Source organism: Falco punctatus (assembly GCF_963210335.1).
Source record: "Falco punctatus genome assembly, chromosome: 4".
Taxonomy (NCBI): Eukaryota; Metazoa; Chordata; class Aves; order Falconiformes; family Falconidae; genus Falco; species Falco punctatus.
This window is the reverse complement of record NC_137583.1, coordinates 104,991,157-105,014,351: the sequence shown is the minus strand read 5'-3', so window position 1 is coordinate 105,014,351 and position 23,195 is coordinate 104,991,157. Positions and strand designations below refer to the sequence as shown.

Genomic DNA, 23,195 nt, shown 5'->3' with positions numbered 1-23,195 from the left:
GCAGTGTGGCATGATCACTTCCCTGTTTACCCGCCCAGACATGCACCCTGGCTACACCTTGGCAGTACAACGGAACAAAAACTCAGGGTCTTCCATGCTTTAGATCACTCTCCCTTTCTCCTCCTGCACCTGCTCAGATTTCTCCCAGGAAAAAGACTTTAGGTGTATAGCTAGAGTGGTAGCCGAGGAGTGGATGACTGAATGACCAGGACTATGGGGTGTAGTGGTGAACACAACTTCATAGGAAGCCTCACGCAAAACATTAAGGCTCAGTTAGCCCGACGTTAGCACAGTGACCACTAGGTCAGCTTTCCTATGTAAGGGCAAAAACTTCCGGCAAACCTAGGCTTTAAAGTTACACAGTCTCTAAGCTACAGCGTATAGGTAGCCTGTAGGTTGTCTGCTTTGTCAAAACCCTGTCACCCATAGCAGCCAGCCTGGTGAGGTACATGAGCTCTAAGGCAATTTCAGCAGACATATTTTGAGGCTTTAGCACACTGACGTAGCCTTATATATATTAGAATTTTTCTATTGAGTGTTGAGATCTGACCAAGCAGATCTGCAAAACTATTCCTGAAAGGAGAAGCAGTCTTCATTACACTCCATATCATGTTATTTCTGCTGTAAACTATAATTGCTAAAATTAATATTAGCTTTACTTTTTTCCTAGTAGACATTAGACCTTTCTAGAATCTTTCCCTTACTCCTCTCATTATTGCTTTTTCTTTTCTGAAGCAGTTCATTTTATTTGTTTTCCTTTTTCTATACAGTGTTTATTGATCACTTTATCATTCTTCTGTACAGTTGTCAAAGAGCCTGGTAGATGGTTAAATGCATTCTATATGGATAGTCGGAACTGTGATTTTATGAAAGTAAGAAATAAATTGTAGTTCAGCTTGTAGGGTGTGTAAAGCAATTCAGAGCCCTGCTACTGCCCTTTGTTCTGACTTGAATCACTCTGTTGTTCCAGTCCGTACGCATGTGTTGATCAGACTCCCAGCCGTGAGGCTAGTTTTATTGCTGCACAAACAGGGATTAGTGCTGCACTGCACTCGTTTTCACTTGCACCCTGATTTTGAGCACCCTTTTTCAAAGGTGGAAGGTCAGTGGAGTAATTCAGTGTGCCACTTCACCTGTCTGCCTCCAAAGAATTATTTAGTCAGTGCATTATTATTAATGATAGCAAAAGAGAGAAACACTGCTGCTGTAAGATCACTGAAGGTACTATGATGCATTTCACATACCTCATTTTCCACCTCAAGACTTAGTCTTCTAGAAGCTCATTAAGTTTAAAACAGGTGACATGTGGCTAACTATGGGAACTTCCTGAGGCAAAGTGACACTATAAATAAAATTACTCACAAACAATTAATCTTCTCTTAATCCCATCCTCTCAGAGTATTATATCGTTCTATGACATACTTGGTATAGCACGTCTCACGCCACTTTTGTCTGCAGTTGTCACTGACTGGTCTTCTCATAACACTAGCCCGGATGCCGCTGGAAATAACATAAGAAAATATAATTAGATATTAAATACTTTTTTTTAGATTAAGTTTAAAGATGGTTTTGGTGTGCATCAAGCTGTCAGCGTTTGCTGTTAGGAAAACTGGCAGTTCAGTGAATTATCAGTTTCTGCTTTTTTGCCAGTCTAATTTTTTTTTTAGTTTGCTTTTTGGGACCTATTTCTTAAAGGTTGGTACAGTATTAAAACCCACGAAAACTAGATTCAGAAAACTTGGCTTTCACTGCCAGCCAATATAGGCATATATTCTGTCCTGCATGGCTATTTGCATGGAAATCACTAAACAAAATGTAGTTACTGAAAATACGAACTTTTAGTTTGGGGATGTTTAAATCTGGGGTAACCAATCCTGCCTGTGTTGCTGTATAAAGATGACTCCAAGGCAGCTATCCTACAGACAACATACAGAGCACCTGGACTTTTCCTAGAAACAAAAAGCTCAAATCCCCAAGCACTCCCCATTTTTAACTGAAAAAGAAATACAGTAGAATATTTGGAAAGAGAGGCATCCCTGAAAGAAATAACTAGTATTCCAGAAACCAAAAACTCTTCCAAATGTGTAACTGAAGCTCAAATAACTAAAAAATTACTTGTTTGCTTTCTTCTACATTTCACACAGCCTGTCCAAAGAAAAGGAAGCAAATTTAATTTTTGGTAACTGATATTTCAGTACAGGATGCCTCTCACAGCTATAAGAAAGGAGTTGGTCATAGCTCAGGAGACAGAGTAAGACCTTTCAAGTTGCATCTAACCTTTGGAAATTCTTCCAGTTTAATTCTGCTTCTTCAGCTGGCAGCCAACTCTTCCAAATTCCCCCTGATACAGAGCTGAATCTAAACCTGGACCAAAAAAAAAACCCAACATTGTAAATATTTGGCTGAAGTAACTGAGATTTGTATAGGGCTGTGGGGGTTTTTTTAGTTTTTAAGATGCTCCAGCAATCTTTCTGAGAACGCACTTGCAATGGTATAATAACAGACTCCATCAGCTGTTCTCTATTAAAACTGTAAAATACTGCAATAGAAATATAATTCTACTTTATAAATGCTCATAAAATATATATATAATGCATACAAACACCCATAATGTACATTTAGGTCTAAATGTGTGTCTCTTTAACCATGTTGGCACTACTAATTGGAATTTCATTGCGTATCATGTGGCTGATGAAGAAGGCACATTGAAATCAAGCTGTTAAGCACACCATCTCCATTTTTTATTTCACTAGAGTATGTTTGCGGTATTTTTAAAAGAGCATTGAAAAGCCCAGGAGATGAATTCTGCCTTGAAATTGCTATTTGCCGACATAGAAATAGCTGTAAAAATACAAGCAGAGAAAAATACAGTATAGCAATATATTTTCATTTATTTGGGGGAAAAGTAGTCTGTCTTCTGAATGATAAAGCGGTATAACTAGCATTAAACACAGCTGAAATTTCGTAATGACCAAACCTCAGCTCATCCAAATCCCCGATAGCATTAACTCCCTAGAACGGGGCTGTAAATTTGATTAGCCTTACAACAGACATGAGACACAAATGTTCTTCCTTATACACTCTTATTAAGTGGCTGCAAAAGATGACAAGGCATTGTAGAGCAGCGCATCCAACCTTTTTAAGCCAGGGACAAGCTCCAGCTCACCCAGCTTTCAAAACTGCATTTAAATACAGGGTCATTTCATGAATTCTGATACAACATGAGGATTACATATGGTGAGGTGAGGGGGTATTTAGCAGCTGCAGTCTTCCTATAAATCATCCAGAAGCTTTTCTTCATACATTTGTTCTTCTGATAGACATTTTCCACTTAAGTTACATCGCTGAACCTTAGCTTCCATCCATGCTTGTTTAATTTGGTATTTTTTTAATGCATTTTCATTACTTTTGCACTCTCCTTTGACATGAAATTTATGCTGTAACTCCTGGCATGTTCCAGTTTTGCACGGAACTAATCAAAGTATTGGATAAAAGTCTTTCTTTAAACAAGCTAAAAGTTACAGAGGCATCCTAGGGCAGATTTCTAGGTGTGAGCGTAAGGATCTAGAAGGAACAGTAAATTATGAGACCTTAAAGATTTCCAGATCCACGGAGCTGCAGCAGCTTCTCTGGGGAGCTGACAGCACGCGCCATGGCCCGACTCCCCGCGCTTCCCACGTGTGGCTATCGTACCCAGCACCACCTGCAATGCTGCTCCTGGGTTTCGGTGCTGCAGGCTGCCACACGCCATCGCCCTGCCTCATCCCACCTTCTCTAGCCACCGGCACCCCGAGGGCTGGTGGGCTGCCCGCACGGCAGGGTAGGAGCTGGCGCAGGTGGTGCCACCCCAGCTCTCAAGCCTGGCACCATGCATCTGGTGGCCTGAGAAGTCCCAATGTATGTTCCTTCTGCCAGACCAGGAGTTGTGTGGTTTTGTTGTTATTGTTATTGGTTGATTGTGGGTTTATTTTCATTTCTTTTCATTAGGTTGTTCTGATAACACATCTCTGGCACAGCTTTCTATTCCAATCCTTTGGTTTTGTTGTCATTTGAACACATTCCCATTTGGAGTAAATTTCTAAAATGAACCCTGAATCACTGAAGAATCCCACTACTTCTAAAAAAAAAGAAGAAAAAACCAAGAATCTAGAGCAGTTTACTATTTATGGAAGCAAATTTCTAACATCAACATTTCTAACATAAAACCACAGATATATACAAACGGAAAATAAGAAACGGTTTTATGGTAGTGAGGAATTGGAAAGATGGGAAAAGTACCATTATGAATTTTGAGATCCACTATTCCTTTTAATCTCTTAATTAGGTAGTTTATGCAGCGGTTTGTTTTATAAATACATATTTGGCCCTACTAATGGAGATTTCACAATACTCCTTAGACTGTGCAGCCCAGCTGAGAACCAGGTGGTGCCCAGCCACGTGCTACTTAGCTTAGGAGGTCAATGGGAACCACTGTTTCTTCCTCATACTTGGTATTTTGTAGGACTTGGACACTATAACTAAGGCTTGTACATGCTGGGAATTAAATCTTTTAATTGTTTTAATTAAGGTGCTTCAATTTATATTGTAATCTCAATTTTATGGCCTAGCCCCATGAACTGCATAGCAATGGTGATTCGTGACTCATTAGCATTGAGACTTTTTTCCTTGGGTCTGCTGGCCAGCTTCCTTCTCCCCCAGGGACAATATGGCTTGGGCTCGAAGCTGCCCATGCAGGTACAAAAAGAGACCGTTGGCATTTCTGGAGTTCACGTGCCGTCCTTATATCCTCTGGCACAAATGCAGTGTGCTGCATCTAATCGGCCAGTGTGCCACTGGTTGGGTGGCTCTGACCTGAAGTTCAATTTCCCTCCTCACCAGCTGTCCTGACTTCCCAAAGAAAGCAGTTGTGCCTCCTGATGGTTTTATGGCTTTACAGGAACGGCTAAAATAAGCCAGCTCTTCAAAGACCTGTTGAAGAGTCCTTTTTAAAGTCCTCATAAATAGCTACGTATAATGACAGCACACCTCCAGGCCCCCTGACAGGGACATGAAATAGCTGGGCCTCCCTCGCGGCAACTATTTTTCTATTCCTTCAGTTTGAGGTCTCGAATGAGCAGGTGGCTTTGCCAAACTGTGGGTTTGTTCTTTTACTCAATGTCCTTATAACCAATGAAATGTATAGCCAAATTGCGAAGAACAATGTTACTACTGTTGTTACTGAGAGCATCTTTTAGTAGTACCCGCTTAGCAGCTGGCTGTGGGTGCAGCTGGTCCTGCTCATGCTACAGCAGGCAAGGACCTCTCTTTGCTTCAGCAGTCCTGCTTCACACAGGCAGACACTGATGGAGAGAGGCACTGACCTGAGGGAAGGACTCAAGATGATATCTGATTCACAGGTTACTCTCTCAGTGGGAATTTACACACCTACAATGAAAGCTATGTAGACTTCAGACACCTTGCATCACCTCCACTTTTCCCCCAACTGCCAAACAAAACACTGCAAAGACTAAGGCTTGAACATATGGATAAATAAACAGCCCAGTTCCTTATCAAGAATGCCTCTCATTGATTCCCTCACCTCTAAAGAAAGTAGACACCCTCCCATGCTGGGAGGAGGTGAAAGGAAGAGCCTGTACCTTCCAAATCCTTCCAAAGATGTATGTTGCTGAAATATTTCCTGAAATACTTCCTTGCTCCAGAAAGGAGATATAGGTGGAAACCCACAATAGGAAACCAAACATTGTAACCTATCATCTAGGACTGGGGATAATAGTACAAACCTCAGTACGTTTTCAGTGTATCAAAGAAATTGATTTACAGCTCTCAATGTGCAAGACACTTTCACAGAAACATTCATCCCACACATAAAAGACTTTCAGATTTGAACTCAGTAAACTCCACGGGTCTGTGAAAGTGCTTCTTCGCACAGTGCTGTCACATCCAAGGGGGCAGGGGGGAATTCACAGCATCGCTGTTAGGCTCATCTCCAAACTACCGCTGCACTATGACAAGGTTTCCCTGTGGCTACTCCCTAATTTTTTTGCCAAGAGAAATGTTGCCCTTTCCCATTGCCCAAGTTCCTCATTTACCCTGCAGGGCTTCTCAAACCTCATTGCAGCCACAAACAAATCTGTGCTCCTGAAATACCCGTAGGCTGTTAGCCTCCTATTTGCACATAACAAAATCCTCCTGGTAATTCCCTATATAGTCCTTCTCTTTGGCAGAGGAGTTAAAGGTGATGCACTTTCTAGTCTAAGGCTTTTGAAATAGATCTTAGATCAGATATGCTTCTTTGACACTCATGCATGTAAAAATAGCAAAGTCCAGGCCTCTGTGACCTCCCCTGGATATATTAAGATCTTAAAGGTAAGCATATGCAGGAAGTGTTTGCAGGACTGAGACTGCAGGGACTTAGTACACTGCAGTCACAGTGATAACTTGCCTTACTAATTTAGAAGGTGCAAACTTAAGATTCAAATCATGGGCTTTTCCTGAAAGCACAGGGTATACATTCAAAGGAAAAGATTTTTTCATTAGATGTTATTCACTAATAGTCAGTAAAGTTGGCAGTAAACCAATCAATTGATTTTTTTGGCTAAACCAACGTGTTTCTCCTGTCATAAACTCTTATCAGCCACACACACAAAAAAAAAAAAAAAAGCCCAGATATACACTGCTTTGCAGAAGGTCTGACATCTAGTCACAGGCATTTCAGTGGTTTCATAATGTAAACACTACGCTCAGATTACGTCTGTACTGGGGAAGCCAAGATTCATATTGTTCAATGGCACCATCTTCAGTCAACTACAAAGCTGATTATTAACTGGCTTTCAGAAGAAGTCACATTCATCTGTCCTAAGTCAGGAAAAAACATGGTATCAGTGCTTCTGACCTTGCATGGTACAGTCTCAAGAAACTCATTGTTGCAGCAGAAATACCAAGAGTATGGGTTCCTCCAAAAAAGGGATAATATCTATACAGTTTTGTCTGCTTTAAATTGAGAAGAAAAAAATGTCTGAAATATTACATACAGTCGCTTCTGGGGAAATCTTGTCCCCGTTTGCTTTTCTTAGAGGTCTGATTGGTTTTGATTAATTATTGGTGAAGTTTGATTAATTATTTGTGAAGTAATTTGTAGATCCAGACCAAATCATGCAGCATCTGCCATATAAACGCTCAGAAAGATACCATAAACTAAATACCAATTCCCAAAGTTTGGAATTCATTTTTGTCGCTTTGAAAATAGAAGTTATTGCCCTAATTCCTTATCTTTATGCTTTAAAACTAGAAGTACTAAAAAAAAAAAAAAAATTAACCTGAAGATAGAATTAGAGCCATCCTGTTTTTAAGTGACAGTTTGTGGATATTTGTGGGAGTCTAACAGCAAGAATAAATGATGTAGCGTGTTTATTCTCATCACCTGAAAGTGACTTCTAGCTCAAAATAGAATTATTGGAACATCTGGTTTTGAGGCAAAATTTTAGAAAATGGTTTTAGTTATATGTTTACCAGAAATACATAGCTAATTGCCAGCCAACTCCTCCCCATCTTCTTCTTCCTTTCTTCATGTATGCATGCGTACTTTCAACGTGGGACTAGTATGTTACGGTTCAACCTAAGAGAACTGGATGAATGTGGATCTAAGAATAGCTTTTTCATCCTTCCAAGGCTGATGAGTGTTTCATGGTTTGTGTTTCCTTTTCAGCTGACCCCCTGGTTGGAAGTATTGCCACTCAGTATATGACTAACAGAGCAGAGCACGACAGAATGGCCAGACAGTGGACCAAGCGATATGCCACATAGGAACCTACTCTAGGATTTGCTGGACCTGTGCAAGCACATTCACTAAGTGCATCAATAGCCCTTCCCTTCATTCTTATTTTTTATTAAATTTTGAACCATTTTGTGACAAAAGGTTGTCCTTACTTTCTTTTTTTGTTTTATTTTTATTTGTTTCGGGGTTTTTTGTTCTGTTAACTTGAAAGTTGTTTCCCTCAAATGTAGACAGGGAATTTTGGTTATCAGTGCAAAGAATGTTGGATCTGTAATAGTATAGAGCTTTGTCACAAAGCTTTGTATTAATGTGTGGGGTTTTTGGTTTGGTTTTTTTTTTTCATGTGGTTTTGGGGAAAATAAATTCAGAATTATATCTCGTTTCTACTTAAATGTAGTGTTTAGGGTTATTTTTTTGTACTGAAGTCTTTAATAGTGGGTGCATGCTACTGGGAACAAGTTTTGTATAAAAGCTTAAAATCAAGAATCACTGTGCATTACTAAGACTGTGTTTATCACTAGCCTTCTGTTTCCCACACAAAAGGCTATTGCGTTGAACAAATTAATATGTATTTTGATTTACTTAAAAAAAAAAAAAGTGCTTGTAAATTTCTTAGGGACCTGCCACTTTTGACTGTGGATCAGTTGATGTACACTTGTATTATTAAAGCACTCAATAAAACACTGTGGCTGATAAATGCACTTCTTGCAAGATGGTGCTTTTGCGTTTGTGCAGTATAGGCTGCATAGTCCTCAAATAATACAACTGCAGGTTAAGCAACTATTTTTGGATCTAAACTGTTCATTTCTTCTCTACAATGCATTTCTTAGAATTCTTCATTCTGCGTATCTTTCATATACAAACATCTTCCAAATTTTAAAGCCTTTCTTTCACATGTCGGTGCTCAGCCTAGCTATTCAGAAACCTCTTGCTGCATCTTTCATACTATGGCTTTACTGTATTCATCTTGTTACATTTAAAATAGTTGGCTATAAAAATAGCCTTGCAATGAAAGCAGAATATTGATGATGATTTTATACAGCAGGCCTCATTTTACTTTTCTCCATGCTCTTTAATTGTAAAAGCAACTGTTATTTTAAAAAAATAAATGAAGGTTTTCAATGGGAAAATTGAGCCCATTGCACCAATCATTCCCAGCACGTTCAATGGCAAGGGTATTTCTATTCAGATTTGACCTTCGGGCTAATTTTAGATATGCAGCCATAGAAAAAACCTTCTACTTGGCTAAGGAAATGTGTGGGTGTTGCAATTTAGAAAATACATACTGCGATGGTGATATCTAAGTGTTCTTTGTGTTGCAAGTCATATTGGAAAATCCCTGTCTCATATAATTAAGCATTACAGATGCTATATACAGTGCTTGTCTGCCCTCTCCCCTCTCTCCTTGCCTCTTATGTTTAAAGAGGATCTTATCTTAAAGAAGATACATTACAACAGGGACAGTATAAACATTCAGGGAGACCCAATCCCACTACACTCCAACTCAATCCAGCCATTCTGAAAACTAAAGCAGTCAAGGTGAAACCCTAGGGTCTCTACACCAACCACCGTGCTGCTCAGCATTTCCAGGCTGTTTTGGTTTTTTGTTTGTTTGTTTGGGTTTTTTTTGTTTTTTGGGTTTTTTTTTCCTCTCAGCCATTTGCTAAAAACCGCAGACATACAGCTTGAATCTACTGGCAAGTTGTCCTCTGTGTGAAGAGAAGCCGAACATTGACTTTGTTGTAGTCGGTATATAACTACCACCCCAAGAACCACAGGGATCTCAAGGAAATAATCAGTCTCTTTTGATTAAAGCAAACAGAAAGTCTTCTGGTGTCTGCAGAAGCCAACTGTTTACAAGCCCAGCCATACAACATTTTGGGGCCAACAGATCCTAAATACAGACATGAAAGAACAATAAAAGTTCAGAAACAAACCAAAACTTAAAAACCAGACTTCTCCGAGCCAGAACACCTTCTCAGGACAACTGCTATATGTGCTTCCCTAGGAAGTTGCTTCCACTATACAACTTGCCACAAAGTACCTCCACATCTGAAGGGAACCTTTGTGCTCTAAAAATACAACAAAGGCGTAAAAGGATTAAAAAGAAGAACTGCATCTTGCCCAGCACAGTAACTGCATTACTTCTCTTATCCCATCTGCCGAAGAAATTCCTGCCAGAAAAGACCTGTGTCCCCCGAGACAGCAATCAACGGGCAATGTAAGATTTCTTATGAATTATTTTTAAGTGTCTGCCACTCTTCAGCCTTTATTTACACTCAGCTGAACATATTGTAATAATTTCCCAGGTACAATTTAAACCTCCTTGAAAAAGAACTTCTGAATTCCTACTATTTTTTTTTCCTAAAATATAAAGAAGTTATAAACACAAGAGCCTATGGTACCTCTAATGAAAACATAACTGAAAGACAGCTGAGATGCCTTGGAGGAGGAATCATTAAATTCTTAATAAATGTCTGTCCTCAGCTCATCAGCCCTCACTTGCCTTTTCTACCAATCAAAAGCTGTGCAGTTTGAATTTGCAGGTAAGTTGCCCTCTATGTGAAGCTGAACACTTGCTTTGTCTTAGATAATACACAACTACTGCCTTAAGAAACATGGGGATCTCAAAGAAATAATCAGAAACTACCAACCCACGTTGATTAAAGCAAATGCAGAATCTTCTGGCATTTTCAGGAGCTAAATGTTTGCATGTATGGCCATAAAAAAAAAAAAATAAAACCACCACACAACACACCCACAACACACTCCTCTATTTTCAAATTGTCTTTATTTGCTTCCCAAATAATTCTTTTCCTTCATCTGCTAAACCTGAGAAATGCGAAGCATTACGTGAAACCTGTTGTTGTCGCCAAGGAAAAATGAGCCATCCCAAACAGAATTCGATCTTCCAGCAGAGCCCCACTGGATGATGACATATTGGCATAGTCTCTTGTTCTCCTTTTGTTTTTCCCTACATCTAGAAAATACTGCACATTATTCTGTCTCACCTTCACTCTTCAGATCCTCTGCAAATTCAGCCAATTCCTGCTTCCTCTTTTATGACAAATCATCTTTCTAACTTCTTCTAGATGGTGAAGTCCACATGCTGCCCTCCTACAGCCGGGTATGAAGATCATGCAAATGACTCACACATAGTAAAACGTTCAATAGCATACCCTTGTCCTAAAACAGCACATAAAGGCCATCACTTCAGCAAGTCTCAGTATTTTCTCAGGGACACACAAATGCTAAGGCTGTTTTGTTCTTTAAAGAAATCTTGTGGCTCTTCTGAATTCAATTGCAATATCAAGTAAACAATACTTAATTTCCAGTAACCATAGCTAAATGTCACTGTCCTACACCCTTTGAGTTCAGCTCAGATGAATCAGAAATCTGGGAACTCTCCAAACTGTACCATTCCCAAATTACTGAAGTGGCCTCCATGTCTCCTTGTCCAACAGACCAGCTGATTTCCCTCTCCAGAAAGCTACAGAACAACATAGCTTAAATTAAGGTACCCAAAACCATCCTGTATTTCCAAACTCCTCCAGGAGTGAGCAGGGCCATAACACTTTTGATTGCATGCATTGTGGGTGATTGGGTGAATCACTGAATCACATTTGGGTGATTGCAGCAGTTAAAATCCATTAAAACCAGCTGCTGTGCCATCAACAAGGCAGGAATGATTCCTCTTGAAAGATCTTTCTTCAGGTTTTCATATTGTGAGCTGCAGATGGGTACACAGTCACATCCCATGCCCAAACAACCAGCAGCAGCACTCCACAGCCCTTCTTCCCCACTACCCTGTGCAATGATGCCGTGCAAGTATAAACCACCAGAGGTGTCGGACTCCCTAAACCCCCAAACTGGGCCCCTGTCCAATGCCTTTTCAACCTTTAATGTCCTAGCCCAACGTTCCCTCTCCCTCTTGTTGGCTGTCTTATCTCCGGCACTGATCCCTGTGACTTACTACTCCTCCTCATTCACCCTTTCCTTCTCTCTGCCTGCTTGCTTCTACTTGACCAATTCATTACTCGCAGCTGAGAGACCACCCAAGACACTGATCCCAGTTCAAATAGCTGTTCCTGAAGTTGCCCAAGCATACAAAGCAAGCCCTTTGTCCCCCAAGTGCATGCCCAGAGTCTGCTCCCCCGTGCCTGAGGCAGTGCCTACTGCAGCAAGAAGAGCAGAGGAGCTTTGCTGGAGTATGAAGATGCCACGCAATGATTCAGACAGTGCAGCAACTCCCAGTTACTGCAACCCCAGCGTTATCCTGGGGTCCCTTTTCTCCTTTCCAATTCTCAGGAATTCCTTGTGTCTCTGAAGCTGGACACCTTTCCCCAGGCCCAGTGCACTTGCATTCATTTTGAGTTGGGCAGACTAAGGGAAGGACTCAGAATAAAAAGGCTGACTGTCCAGCCTCGGCAGCCCTAGCTCCTGCAGAGCCAACTCTGCCTGATGGTTTTCCATCCTCTGGCTTTTTTCTTCTCTCCTCCTTCTATACTTTCCTCCACTACATCAATACTAAATCCTGAAGCTTCCTTCTCCCCACTTCCCTCACCTCGGTCGCAGCTCTGTTCTTCCCCCGGTGCTAATGAGACCACGTCACGTAACACTGGGCCTCCTGGAGCTGCTTGAAATCCCCTGGGTTTTAGGACTTAGAAGCAACAAAGAGCTTTGTATGAATTAAGTAATTCCTTATTGTGCCACGCCTGGCACTGGCTATAAACTAAATCACTTCTCCCACACACGTCATTAGCAGTAATGAAATCCGGGCTGGCCTGCCTCCTTAGCATGACATCCATATGCAAATGCATTTCCTCGGCTCAGTCTGCAGAGCCAATGCACGGCTGCTTGGGACGTCTCCAGCAGCCTCTGTCGGGTCACAACTGGAGTATATTTGGGCATTACTATTTACAGGAAGACTTTTACGATACCTTTAAATCCATCATTCTGCACCTTAATTCCATCAGGAACTTTTAATAGGGACCTGCAGCACTTCAGGATAATGAAAAGGGCAAAGCAAAACATCCCTTTCATGTCGATTTTGATTGTGAAAGAAAGTAGTCACAGGCTAATGGAAGACTGAAACAAAGACAAGGCTACTAAGCCATCTAATCCCTTGCCCATCCTAAATTAGTAAAATCCCACATCACCTAACAGTTAAATAAAACCTGTATTTAGTTCTATGGCTTTTGCAGAACTGAATCAAAAAAAAAAGCTGTCCAAGTGTCCCAATAGTAAAAAGTGGATGGTCAGATCACATGTTTCAGGAGCGGTTTTCTAGGGAAATGCTTCCACTAGGAAGAGCTTCCCAGCACCCCCATCTATCTCCTCCATCTCTGCCGGGCTGCAGGCAGGACTCCCCCCTTGGCAGTCCCTTGGGAAACAAGGGCTAGAAACAAGCACCTTGGGTCATTCCTTATTGTCACCGCTCCTCAAATACACTCACCCACAACAGGCATTTGTTGCTGCAGAATCGGTGCTTGGGTCCCCTTTTGTGTTGCCGAGGACCTTGGGGTCAGGAAAAACAAAGGGTCACACTTCAGTCTCTGTGAAATGCCCCCTTTCTTTGCAGTTGACTCATACCCTTTGTAAGGCCCTGAATGGACTCTCTTCACATGAATGGAGCTCCTACCACACAGATTTCAATACAGCCCTGCTCCTTTCTCCACTTGTCATAAACGCAGCAAAGAAAGTGCTTTTGCCCATTGCACTGTGGAAATACCTTGCTCATAGCAAAGCTTAACTGTGCTCTTACCCATCTTCAAACTTCCCATTTACATTTCTTGGATACCTCTCAATTGTAAGAGCCTTTCCCTAGCAATTGCTCCTCAACACCAAGGAGCTGCAATAACCCTGCTTCCTTCTTCCTTTGGACCACATGCAACCTTCATTCCTGCTCTTTAGTTCCTAAATCTGCTTCTTCACTCAGGCTTCAGGGACCCAGACGCCTTGCTAAGCCCACCAACACACCAAAGTCACCTCTGCCCTGGGCTCCTCGCAGCCCATGGCTGTCTGTCTCACCACGGTGCGCCAACATGTCACCGAGTAAGGGAAAGCTCATCCCAGCACCTGAGATTACTGCCATCTTTGAAAAAGAGGGATGAAAACCCGCTTTATTCTCCTTTACATGAAAGGCAGGTAATACTCCTGGTACTCAGTGCTTACACTAATGCACAAATACTCTCTGCAGATCCCCTGGTCTCAAAGTTCACAGCAGCACTCTTCCTTGGTCTTCTAGGAAGAGTATTGTTAGTAGCAGCAAAACAGTTTGCATTAAATGCCCCGATTGTTACACATCTAATAAATACAATAAAACTGTCCAAAAAATCTGTTTGCAGTGGGAACTTCTTCATCTTTTGCACAGGAAAATAACTGTGTTAATTAAAAGGTCTCTTCTGTTTCCTGTTCTGCTTCATTATGTATTGTCTGCCTAATACCGCTTGCTGCGGTTTTAAAAGAACATCTTCCTGAAATCTATTTAGAATTTAAATCCTTATGGCAAAGCATCAAAGAATAATCAAAACGTGCTCTGTCATATCAAGGTAATCTAATCAGAAAGGGTTGTGGAATTATTTATATACCTACATTTTTATGATGAATTAATAATTGATAGGCTTAAAGAAATAATCTCATTCTCTTCTATTTCATAATATACATCATGAAATACTGTATTTCATTACTGTGTATATTTGCCATTTTATCTATTTAAAATAAATACAGATTTGAATAACTTTAATCAATAGTTTTCTAGTGGAAGAGGACTCCATTACTTGTGCAGCGTAGTCCTGTGTGGGCTTACTTGTCTTAAAAAACATAATCCCATTTCTAACTTTTTTCTTCCCATCTGTATAAACGATCAAGCAAAGTCTGCAAACAAAACATGACAACAGTCACTTGAGCCCTGCTAATGTGCCATCTGGAGCTGTTAGACATTAATAACTCTCTCAAGTTTTCAGAGTGACACTGAAACTCTGAAGGCAGAAGGACAAGGGACACAAGAAGAAATGAGAAGAAAAGTAATTGCAGAAAAAGCTCCTGCACACAACGCACGACAAGTTTCCTCCAGCAATGGACGTTGCAGCATCCCACTTAGGTCAAAACAGGCTCTGCTGCAGGGTGCTGAACCGTTTGAGCAAACATACTGCTTACCCCATCCAGGTCCAACAGCTTCGCGTGGGTCTCGCTGGGTACACGGCTCCTGGTTGCGCATGGGAACAGATAACCCCAGAGAAGTCAGCGCATGGAACGGCAAAGCCAAGCAAGTTGTGCCTTCTTACTCATTCCTGGTCCCACGAGGGCAACCCCCTAAAAAGGGGGCTTCCCTCTTCTCCTCCTAATCCCACTAAGATGCCTTTCAGCCTGCACCTGCCCAGCAAAATTTGGCAGGGTTCCCCTGATGCTGCAATGATGCAAAACGAGGGGAGAGGAGGAGACGGGGCTGGGCCTGGCCAGGTGATACCATTCCCCCTCTGCAGCTGAGGCACCCAGCACCTGCTTTAAATCCCGTTTGCAGCTCAGTATGGACAGAGCCCTCAGCTTGTCTCCCCTGCAGAAACCCCTGTTCCTAGGGGCTGGAGGGATCATCCCTCCTCCCCTGCTTGCATTCAGCCCCCCTGCTGCTTAGTGCCACTGTGCCTCTGTGCCTCTGGCATGTTCAAATTCAACCTAACTCAGGACCAAAAGGACTTTTCCAGGATTCAGAAGCCACATGTAGAGCCAAAGCTGCCAGCAGCTGGTGCCCTCCTGTACAACAGACAGGACTATCACCCCTCTGCCCAGCAGCACCGCTTAATGCTCACGGCACAGCTCCAGCAGGCACAGGCCTTGAGATGCAGTTCTAGGAAACTTATCGTGGGTCTTTTTGGTGCAAAGCGTTTTTTTGTCGTTTAAAAAAACCCACCATGGTGTGCACCATCTCTGTGCATGCATCCTTTCCTCTCTTCCCACCCACTCTGCCTACCCCCTGCCATGCCCCCAGGAGCCCAGTGGGCTGAGCCTAGGAGCCTGTGTGTGGATCTAGAAGTGATTTTTTTTTTTTAGTTTTTTTTTGAGAAGTGGGGAAAGATGTAATCAGTGGCACAAAAAATATTGAGAAGCAGGAAATTTCTCCCCTTCAGAGCCTGCCAAATGCATGCAGAGCTGAGGCAACACAACACCTACCTGGGTGGCTGGACCTTACTCGCGGAAGATGTACGCTGCCTTTTCTTGGGTTATATCAAGCCTATGAATGTATTTTGAAGGGTAACACTGCGTATGTTCCTATTCATAAATCCTTCTCCTATATTATTTTAAGCCAGGCTCAGGGTGGCAGGGGAGGGGACAGCTGCTGGCCACAGCCCTGTGACCCTTAGCCCCGGTGTTTCTTCATCCCTCTGCTGCTTCCAGGACATGTACCCAGAGCAACATGGGGACAGAATAAGGCAGTACAGAGGGTCAGGGCAGAGGTACCAAGAAGAAAAAACTCAAAATTGTGAGACCCAGCTTTAAATCAGGTGCCAGTCTGGTCCTTCCCCAGCCCACCTGAAAGTATAAATGTATCATAGAATCATAGAATGGTTTGGGTTGGAAGGGACCTTACAGATCACCTAGTTCCAACCCCCCTGCCGTGGACAGGGACACCTTCCACTAGACCAGGTTGCTCAAAGCCCCATCCAGCCTGGCTTTGAACACAGATATATATAGATATGTATGTGATATATGTGTATTGATGTATATTTTATATACATATACACATGCCTGTTTTGGACATGCAGTGGCACCTCCAGGACCAAAAAGGCTTTCATTCAACCTTCAACTGCCCCCAGCAATGCAGTGTGGGTGGAAGCACAAGTGCCCACAGTGCCACCCATGAGGGTTGTTCCAGTACTGCAGAAGGTAAAGTAAGGTAAAGAAAGGTAAAGAAAATAACACTATCAGGAACTGATGTTGAGGCACTTCATAAAAAGAAGGGGGAAATGTCAATGGGAGCCTTCTGTAGATCTAGCAGAAGTAAAGTTGTCCAAATGGGTGAATTAAGGACCAAAATGTCACCTTCCAGTCATAAATTAATATCCCAAAGTACAGAGCTCCTTTTCCCTGTCTAGTGTTGCACACATCTCGGCAAAACAGGAATGGTCCACTTCCAGCAGACACATAGTACATAGCCCTGAAATGTATGGACTTGCCTTGTTCCAGTGGGTGGCGGGGGAGAAATTAAAATGATACTTGCCTATGGACAACTAATTGATACATGTTATTACAAAACCTAATTAGAATTATTAAAACTATTAGAAATATTTAAAGCTGCTCAAGTAAAATCACCCCCTGTGCTGAACTCCTTAACACTAAATACTTACCCTTTAAAGGCCTGTTGCTCCAAATAAGCATTGCTGCTCCCAGCAAAGCCCATCAGCAAGGAGAAAAAAAATCACTTCCAGATCTTTCCTAAATCCTTTGGGAAAGGTAAAATATATTAAAGTTAATAATTCTTCAGGGAAGTGGTAAGGTGCTAGCTCGTGGTTGAGATGTCTTCCCTTACTCCCTGCAGCAGCTCTCACGCTGGTCCACCCTGCCTGAGCAGCAGGGACAGTCCACAAGACCCACACGGTCTCAACCAACCTGTCCCATCATTAAATTCATGGATTGTGAGTTATATACGGTTTGTAGATCTGCACAACTGTCCTTGATCCACAAAGCTGAGCACATGAAAACTTTTTTCAGAAGTAAGACCTTTTATATGGTAGGTAGTTTTCCCCTTGGGGAAGATTTCAACATTTTTTGTATTTTATATCAATATATTGTATTTTGTATCAAATCTAATATAAACCTCACAAGGGGGGGTGGGGGTGGAGGGGGGTGCGGCGGGGAAAAGAAAAGAAAAAAAGCTATTTATCTATGTCACCAATTCTCCAAATATTTAGACATGTAACTTTAATTCTGGAAAGTATATGAGGTCTCTCTAATGAATCTGCTTCAGTTGGCCAAATAAATTTTCTCCAGGATATTGTTTTTTCTTCATACTTATTTGTTTTTCAAGTATTTTGCTTGTTAAAGTGCCTACCCTCAGTATGGGTCTGCTTTAATTTCATAGAAGTACTTAAAAAATAGTCCTCCATGGATTTGCCACTCAAATGTTGCAGCACTGAAAATCTGAATATAAAACACCGTATAAACCTAAATGAAATTGCCCTACAGGAATTGATTTTTTATTGTCTCAGCCGATAGGAAAACAAAATGTAAAAACCATACTGAAAAGTAAATTCAATTAAGTGCTAGTAATCTGAGGTGTCATTAGCAGCATAAGCAAAGAGAGGTTTTGATTTACTGGGTGTTGTGTTCAGCCTGGCTCTGGTGCCCTGAGCAGCTCTCTGCTCTGCCAGGGGCAAGCAGCCTGGCAGCGGAGGAAGGAGCTGCAGCGATTTTCTGTGGCCTGTCCTCCAGGGCCGATGGCCACCACGGGCGGCCACCACAAGCAGCCCCCCGGGTGGGAACTGGAGCCGGACCGCGTAGGGCGTGAAGGCATCATGTGCTGACCAGGTCAGGCATAGGACACTACCAAAAAAGTCGGGTGCTGGAGCAGCTTTTAGAGCCAGGGTAAGTAGGACTTTTTACTTGAGGTTAAGGAGTACTGCCCAGTGGCATGATTCCCTTTCTATTTATTGACATTTGGCTATAAGAAGCTGGGGTTTGGTGGTTTGGGGTTTTTTTTTAGTCTCTTCAGACCGGCTCTCTGAGCTTAGATGTGTGCTTGTCCTTCCCGAGCTGGCTCCAATTAAAACCGTGTGTTCTTGATGTCTATTTAGGCGACAGTGTCACCAGAGGTTGCGGACTTGCATGCCTCCAGCCACCTTGGAAGGGACTGTGCCCAAGGAGGGGTGCCCTTTGCCGTTGGGAGATGCTGCAGCTGCCCAGCTGTGGGGCGATGCCTTCCTGTTGCCAGGTGGCTGCAGGAGGGGCAGCCAGGTCTGCCCCAGCTTTGGCTTCCCCCACCGGCTTGGCTGGGAGGTGACTGGCGGTGGGTACCAACACTTCTGACCTCATGAATATTTTTGGTTTATGAGCCTTTCTGCAAAACGGAAAAGCTGTTCTGTTCCAGCAACCGAAGCCTGAGGAGCTGCATCGGTTCTTGGATGACTGTTGCTAAAACCGTAGGATGTATTTTCTGCTTTAGGTGAAAGCTGAAGATGAATGGGAGGGACCTATGTGCATCTTAAAGGACACCCCCAGAAAGTGTGAGAGACCTGTAAAGCATCATAGCTTTTAAATCTGAATTAAAAGAGAGGTGACCATCGGAGATAATGGTGGCCTTGAATCAACTTCAGTTCTTGTGTAAATGATCCTCTGCCTCAACATTTTTCACTCACTTATGGTGAGCTCCTTAACGGATGGGGTACTCCGCCAGTTGTGTAACAACTTTAGTTTTCTCCTCTTTTTCATATAGACATATTTGATTGTTTTATTGGACTTTGAAAATAAAGTGTACCATCACAGCTGTGGACTTACATACATTGTTGGTGTTAAAGATATTCTTTTCTTTTTGTTCTTTTTCCTTTTTTTTTTCTCCATTTTTTTTTCTTTTTTTCTGACAAGGCAAAAATAAAATTAAATGCTTTGCATAAAACCAGCAAATGCATCTTCTTGATGAGCTTGTGGCATCCAGTGAGAGCTTTCAGACCAAGCAGTAAAAGCTGACAAAGTGAAGCAAGTGATGATACAGTATTAAAATGAAAAGTTTTGCACAACTTCAATAGGGGATGCTGCCTACCCAGTCTTGAAACGCCTATATGTGATATTTCTGTCGTGGAGGAACTGATTCATTACCATTCTTTCTCTCCATATGCTGCTTCCACAATGAATCAGGCATTGCTCAAAACTATACTACTTTCAAAGCTGATGAGAATTAACTGAAGTTGATAAAGGAAGCAGACTTTGATTTTACTCTTGGTAAAGTCAAAGCAAGTTTTGCTATTTGTTTGAGTCTTAACAGGGTGAGAGAGGGAACTGTTTTTTATAAATTTTGTGGGTTTCGGTGTAACCCTAGCTAGCTCAGGTATAGCTTGGCCTTTTCAGGACTGACCTCTGAGTTTTACTATTAAATGAAGTTGTGGAGAGAACTAGGAAGCAGTCCTGGTGCTAAGCGGTGCGGGCCTCCTTCGGGCTCTGCTCAGCCCTCCCTAGTGAAAATAGTGAGGAAGTTCCTGGGAACCTGAGACTGAACTGTCCACACATTCCGAAAGGCAAGTCAAAACCTGCTCTTGGCCCAAAGTAGTGGGCTCCGGTGGAAATCTACTACAGCCAAGAATTAAACCTCACTTTCCCCATCCCTTAGACATGGCACTGACTTTTCCTATCAAAAGGCTTACTTCTTCTATTCACTGTGGGCTCCTGGCTTACTCTATGCCAAACAACAATTTTCTTTGAGTTTAATTAAAACGCTTGTCTGCTAGGATGCCATCGAATCCATCTTTAATTGTGTTGCCAGTCACAGCTCATTAGCCCCGTAGGCACAGTGGTCAGGCTGAAATACCAAACAAGAAAAAACTGAAGAGAACAAGTCATGAAGTTATGTTCATAAAATGTGTGATAATAAAGAATAATTTTATTCTTTTTTAAAGAAAAACAAAAACAACAATGCAAAGGTGATACAGTCTGAAAAAAGAAAGCAATCAGCAGGTCTAGCCCCAGCCTCCCATCTCTTGCAGTAGGGGCTCAACTCTGGCTTTGGCCTCAGCGATTCAGGAATCCCCCGGCTGTCATCTTCCAGCACTGCCCAGCAGACCCGCTCTGGCCTGTTTATTCTGCTTCTCCCTGCTTTTGCCATGCCACATTGTGCAATACTCTGGTTTTGAGCATGCAAGGATTTTTTTTAGCCTCTCCACAAGATTATTTGGTCTTTTGTTCTGTTATGCAACAAACCCATCGATTTACTGTCTCTCCGATCATCATTTTGATTTTTCACATGTTTTTGGATTACTTCACAAGCACTGATGGGCCTGAAGCTGACTTACCAAGGTCCTGCAAGGTTTGTATGCTCTGGTGGAGCACACCACTTCCTTTGCTCATTTCCTCTCCTTTACCACATCATCAGAGGTCATAATATATGATAATGCACGAGGCATAATTTCTATTTATAGGCACAGACAGCTATATATGAAGTGTGGAAGAGGCAGTGCTATGTAACGTATGCGGAAAACTTCATTACAGATGAGCATTTACCTTCATATTTAAGATCTGTCTATGTCACGAAACACTAGTAAATCGACACTGAGTGAGGGGTATCCTGTGAGAATTCTCAGCTGCCTTCCTGATTTAGGGCTTTGCTTCTTTTTTCTTCCCCCTTGCCCCTTTCCCTTTATTTTTATTAGGTTCCGGCTACTTCAGTGTCTTTGAATTTCCTTTAAATTGACTTACATCTCTTCCTGAAAGATCTGACTTAATCCTTGGTATCCTTACCTTAAAACAGGGCTTCTATTTAGATTGACCAGGTAGGACAGCTGCTACGAGGAGGAGCAGCCGAGGGTGCTGGAGCCTAGGCAGGGGAGTGTGGTTATTGCCCAGCTCCTCACTGCAGCCAGTCCTTGCTCTCATCAGTGCAAAGAGCAGGACTGCAGTGCTGAGCTGCCAGATCGCTGAACTCGTGTCTGAACCTCACCGTCCCACCCTGCCTCAGCTGAGCAATTCCACCCTTTTCTTTACACTGGCTCTAGTGTACTTCTGACCTAGAGATGAGTCATTCCAACACGCTAAATTGGTAGGAAAAGGAGGGGGTTTGGGGTGTCGAGGGTGTGTGTCTGGCTTGCATTCCCACATGGCTCAGAGCGGGGTTAGACGAGCAGGAGAGCTGGCGTAAGGAAGGAGACAGGGAATGTGCAACCAGGGGTGGAAAGGCGGGTGGGATCGCAGCAGACAGCAATTAAATTGGTTTAAGCTGTTGTTTTGTTGCAGCCTGAGCCAATTTAGGGGCGGCTTAAGCCCAAGTGTAAGGATACAGTTAAGTACTCTACCAAATGACAGCATTTTCCTCAGTAAGTCTAAATATGAGCATTGCATAGCAGTTTTTCTTGATTTCACAAATACACACATGAAGCATTTTTAAATGTTGTATGTATTTATAGCCAAGGAGGCAGCTCTTTAAGAACTGTATCCCATTATCTGCCAGTCACTCCTGTGGCTGTGGGAGCAGTGCCTCTTGCTAAGAGGTTTCTGCTAAAAGCCCTTTGATTGCCTCCCCGTTTGGAGCAGGGTAATGCTAGGAAGGAGACAGTGTCTTCTGGAGAGCTGGCAATGGAAGCAGAGTTTTCTCTTACAAATGTGTATCCGTAATATTTTTTGGCGCTGGCCTTGCTGTGTGTGTTTCACATTCCCAGTTGCTGTAGAAAGGAGGAATCACTCCCTAACTGCATCTGAGTGCTGGTGCCCATCAGTCCTCTGCAGAACCTGGAGCAGGTCAGCTGTGATAGCACTTCTGGGCTGCATGTGCAGGGGGATGCTCAAAAACACAGCACCCTCCTGCAGCTCTGCATTGGCCCTTGGAGCATGCCTGGCTGCTGTAATCTCTGAAGCCCAGCACCAGGGTCCCCTCTTATCTCTCATGCCAGTGTGGATTGATATCTGGGCAGATCTGCAAATGAGTGGCCACAGATGGGAAAAACAACCGGGGGAAAATGCTTCTTTTGTGCCTGGAACTACCACAAGTGCCATTAAGGAACATGCCAAGACCTGAATGAAATAGTGCTGGGTACTTTCTCCCTGTGGCTGAGGCAAGCCAAAGAGGATGGGAGCATGATGTCGTGTTTCATCCAGGGTCTCCATCCAAATAACAGTCATTCTCTCCTTACACAGCACTCCAAAAGCAGTGGAAATGGCCTCATCAGCCTGCCAGGTCATTTTGCTTAGGAATCTGCTGGCCCACAAAAGCTGCTAAACATAATTATGAAGTCCCCAAAGCAAACATTAATAAAGGAAGCAGCAGTATCTGAGGTACTTCATTTAGAGGCTGATTAAAAAACAAAATCCCAAAATGTCAATGGGAACGGTTTGCTGCTCTCGGTACGCTGCATCAGGCCCTAGGCCCAGGTGTTGCCACGTGTTGCAGAAACAATGCACATGACTTCAGAGCTGCGTGCAGCATCGGTGTGCAGGGAAGCCTGGAGTATTTGAGGCTCTTGCTACAGCAGGAAGAAAGCAGCGTTGCAAGAACGAAAGCAATCCTTTTTCTGACTACTCACAAATACATGCCACACATTTCTCCTTTTGGCACCCTATAACTGATCGCATCAGCTATAATGAGGAACTGAACGGACAGCCAGGTAAGTAGTGCAGTCGCATGAGATCTCACTCTGCAGCTCATTATATCGAGCTTCTGTAGAATGTGATGTGTTGGCACCGTAGGGATACTTGGGTCTGGATTCACTCTTCACCCTGTCTTCCCCAC

At 42.7% G+C, this 23,195-nt stretch overlaps 1 protein-coding gene and 1 long non-coding RNA gene across 4 annotated transcripts in view; both read left to right on the top strand.

Annotated features, from left to right (window-relative positions):
• Positions 1-8,475, top strand: part of UBE2E2 (ubiquitin conjugating enzyme E2 E2) — a 217,412-nt gene extending 208,937 nt beyond the window's left edge. For all 3 annotated transcript variants that reach the window (XM_080385085.1, XM_080385084.1, XM_080385083.1), the window contains one exon: positions 7,706-8,475. In XM_080385085.1, coding sequence (XP_080241211.1) covers positions 7,706-7,803 — 98 coding nt within the window. In that variant the 3' untranslated portion in view covers positions 7,804-8,475. The remainder of the gene's footprint in view (positions 1-7,705) is intronic.
• A 9,137-nt stretch (positions 8,476-17,612) lies between these two features.
• The window catches only part of LOC308062878, a 32,399-nt gene continuing 26,816 nt past the window's right edge, over positions 17,613-23,195 (top strand). Inside the window, exon 1 of the long non-coding RNA XR_013927732.1 lies at positions 17,613-23,070. This is a non-coding gene — a long non-coding RNA (uncharacterized lncRNA). The remainder of the gene's footprint in view (positions 23,071-23,195) is intronic.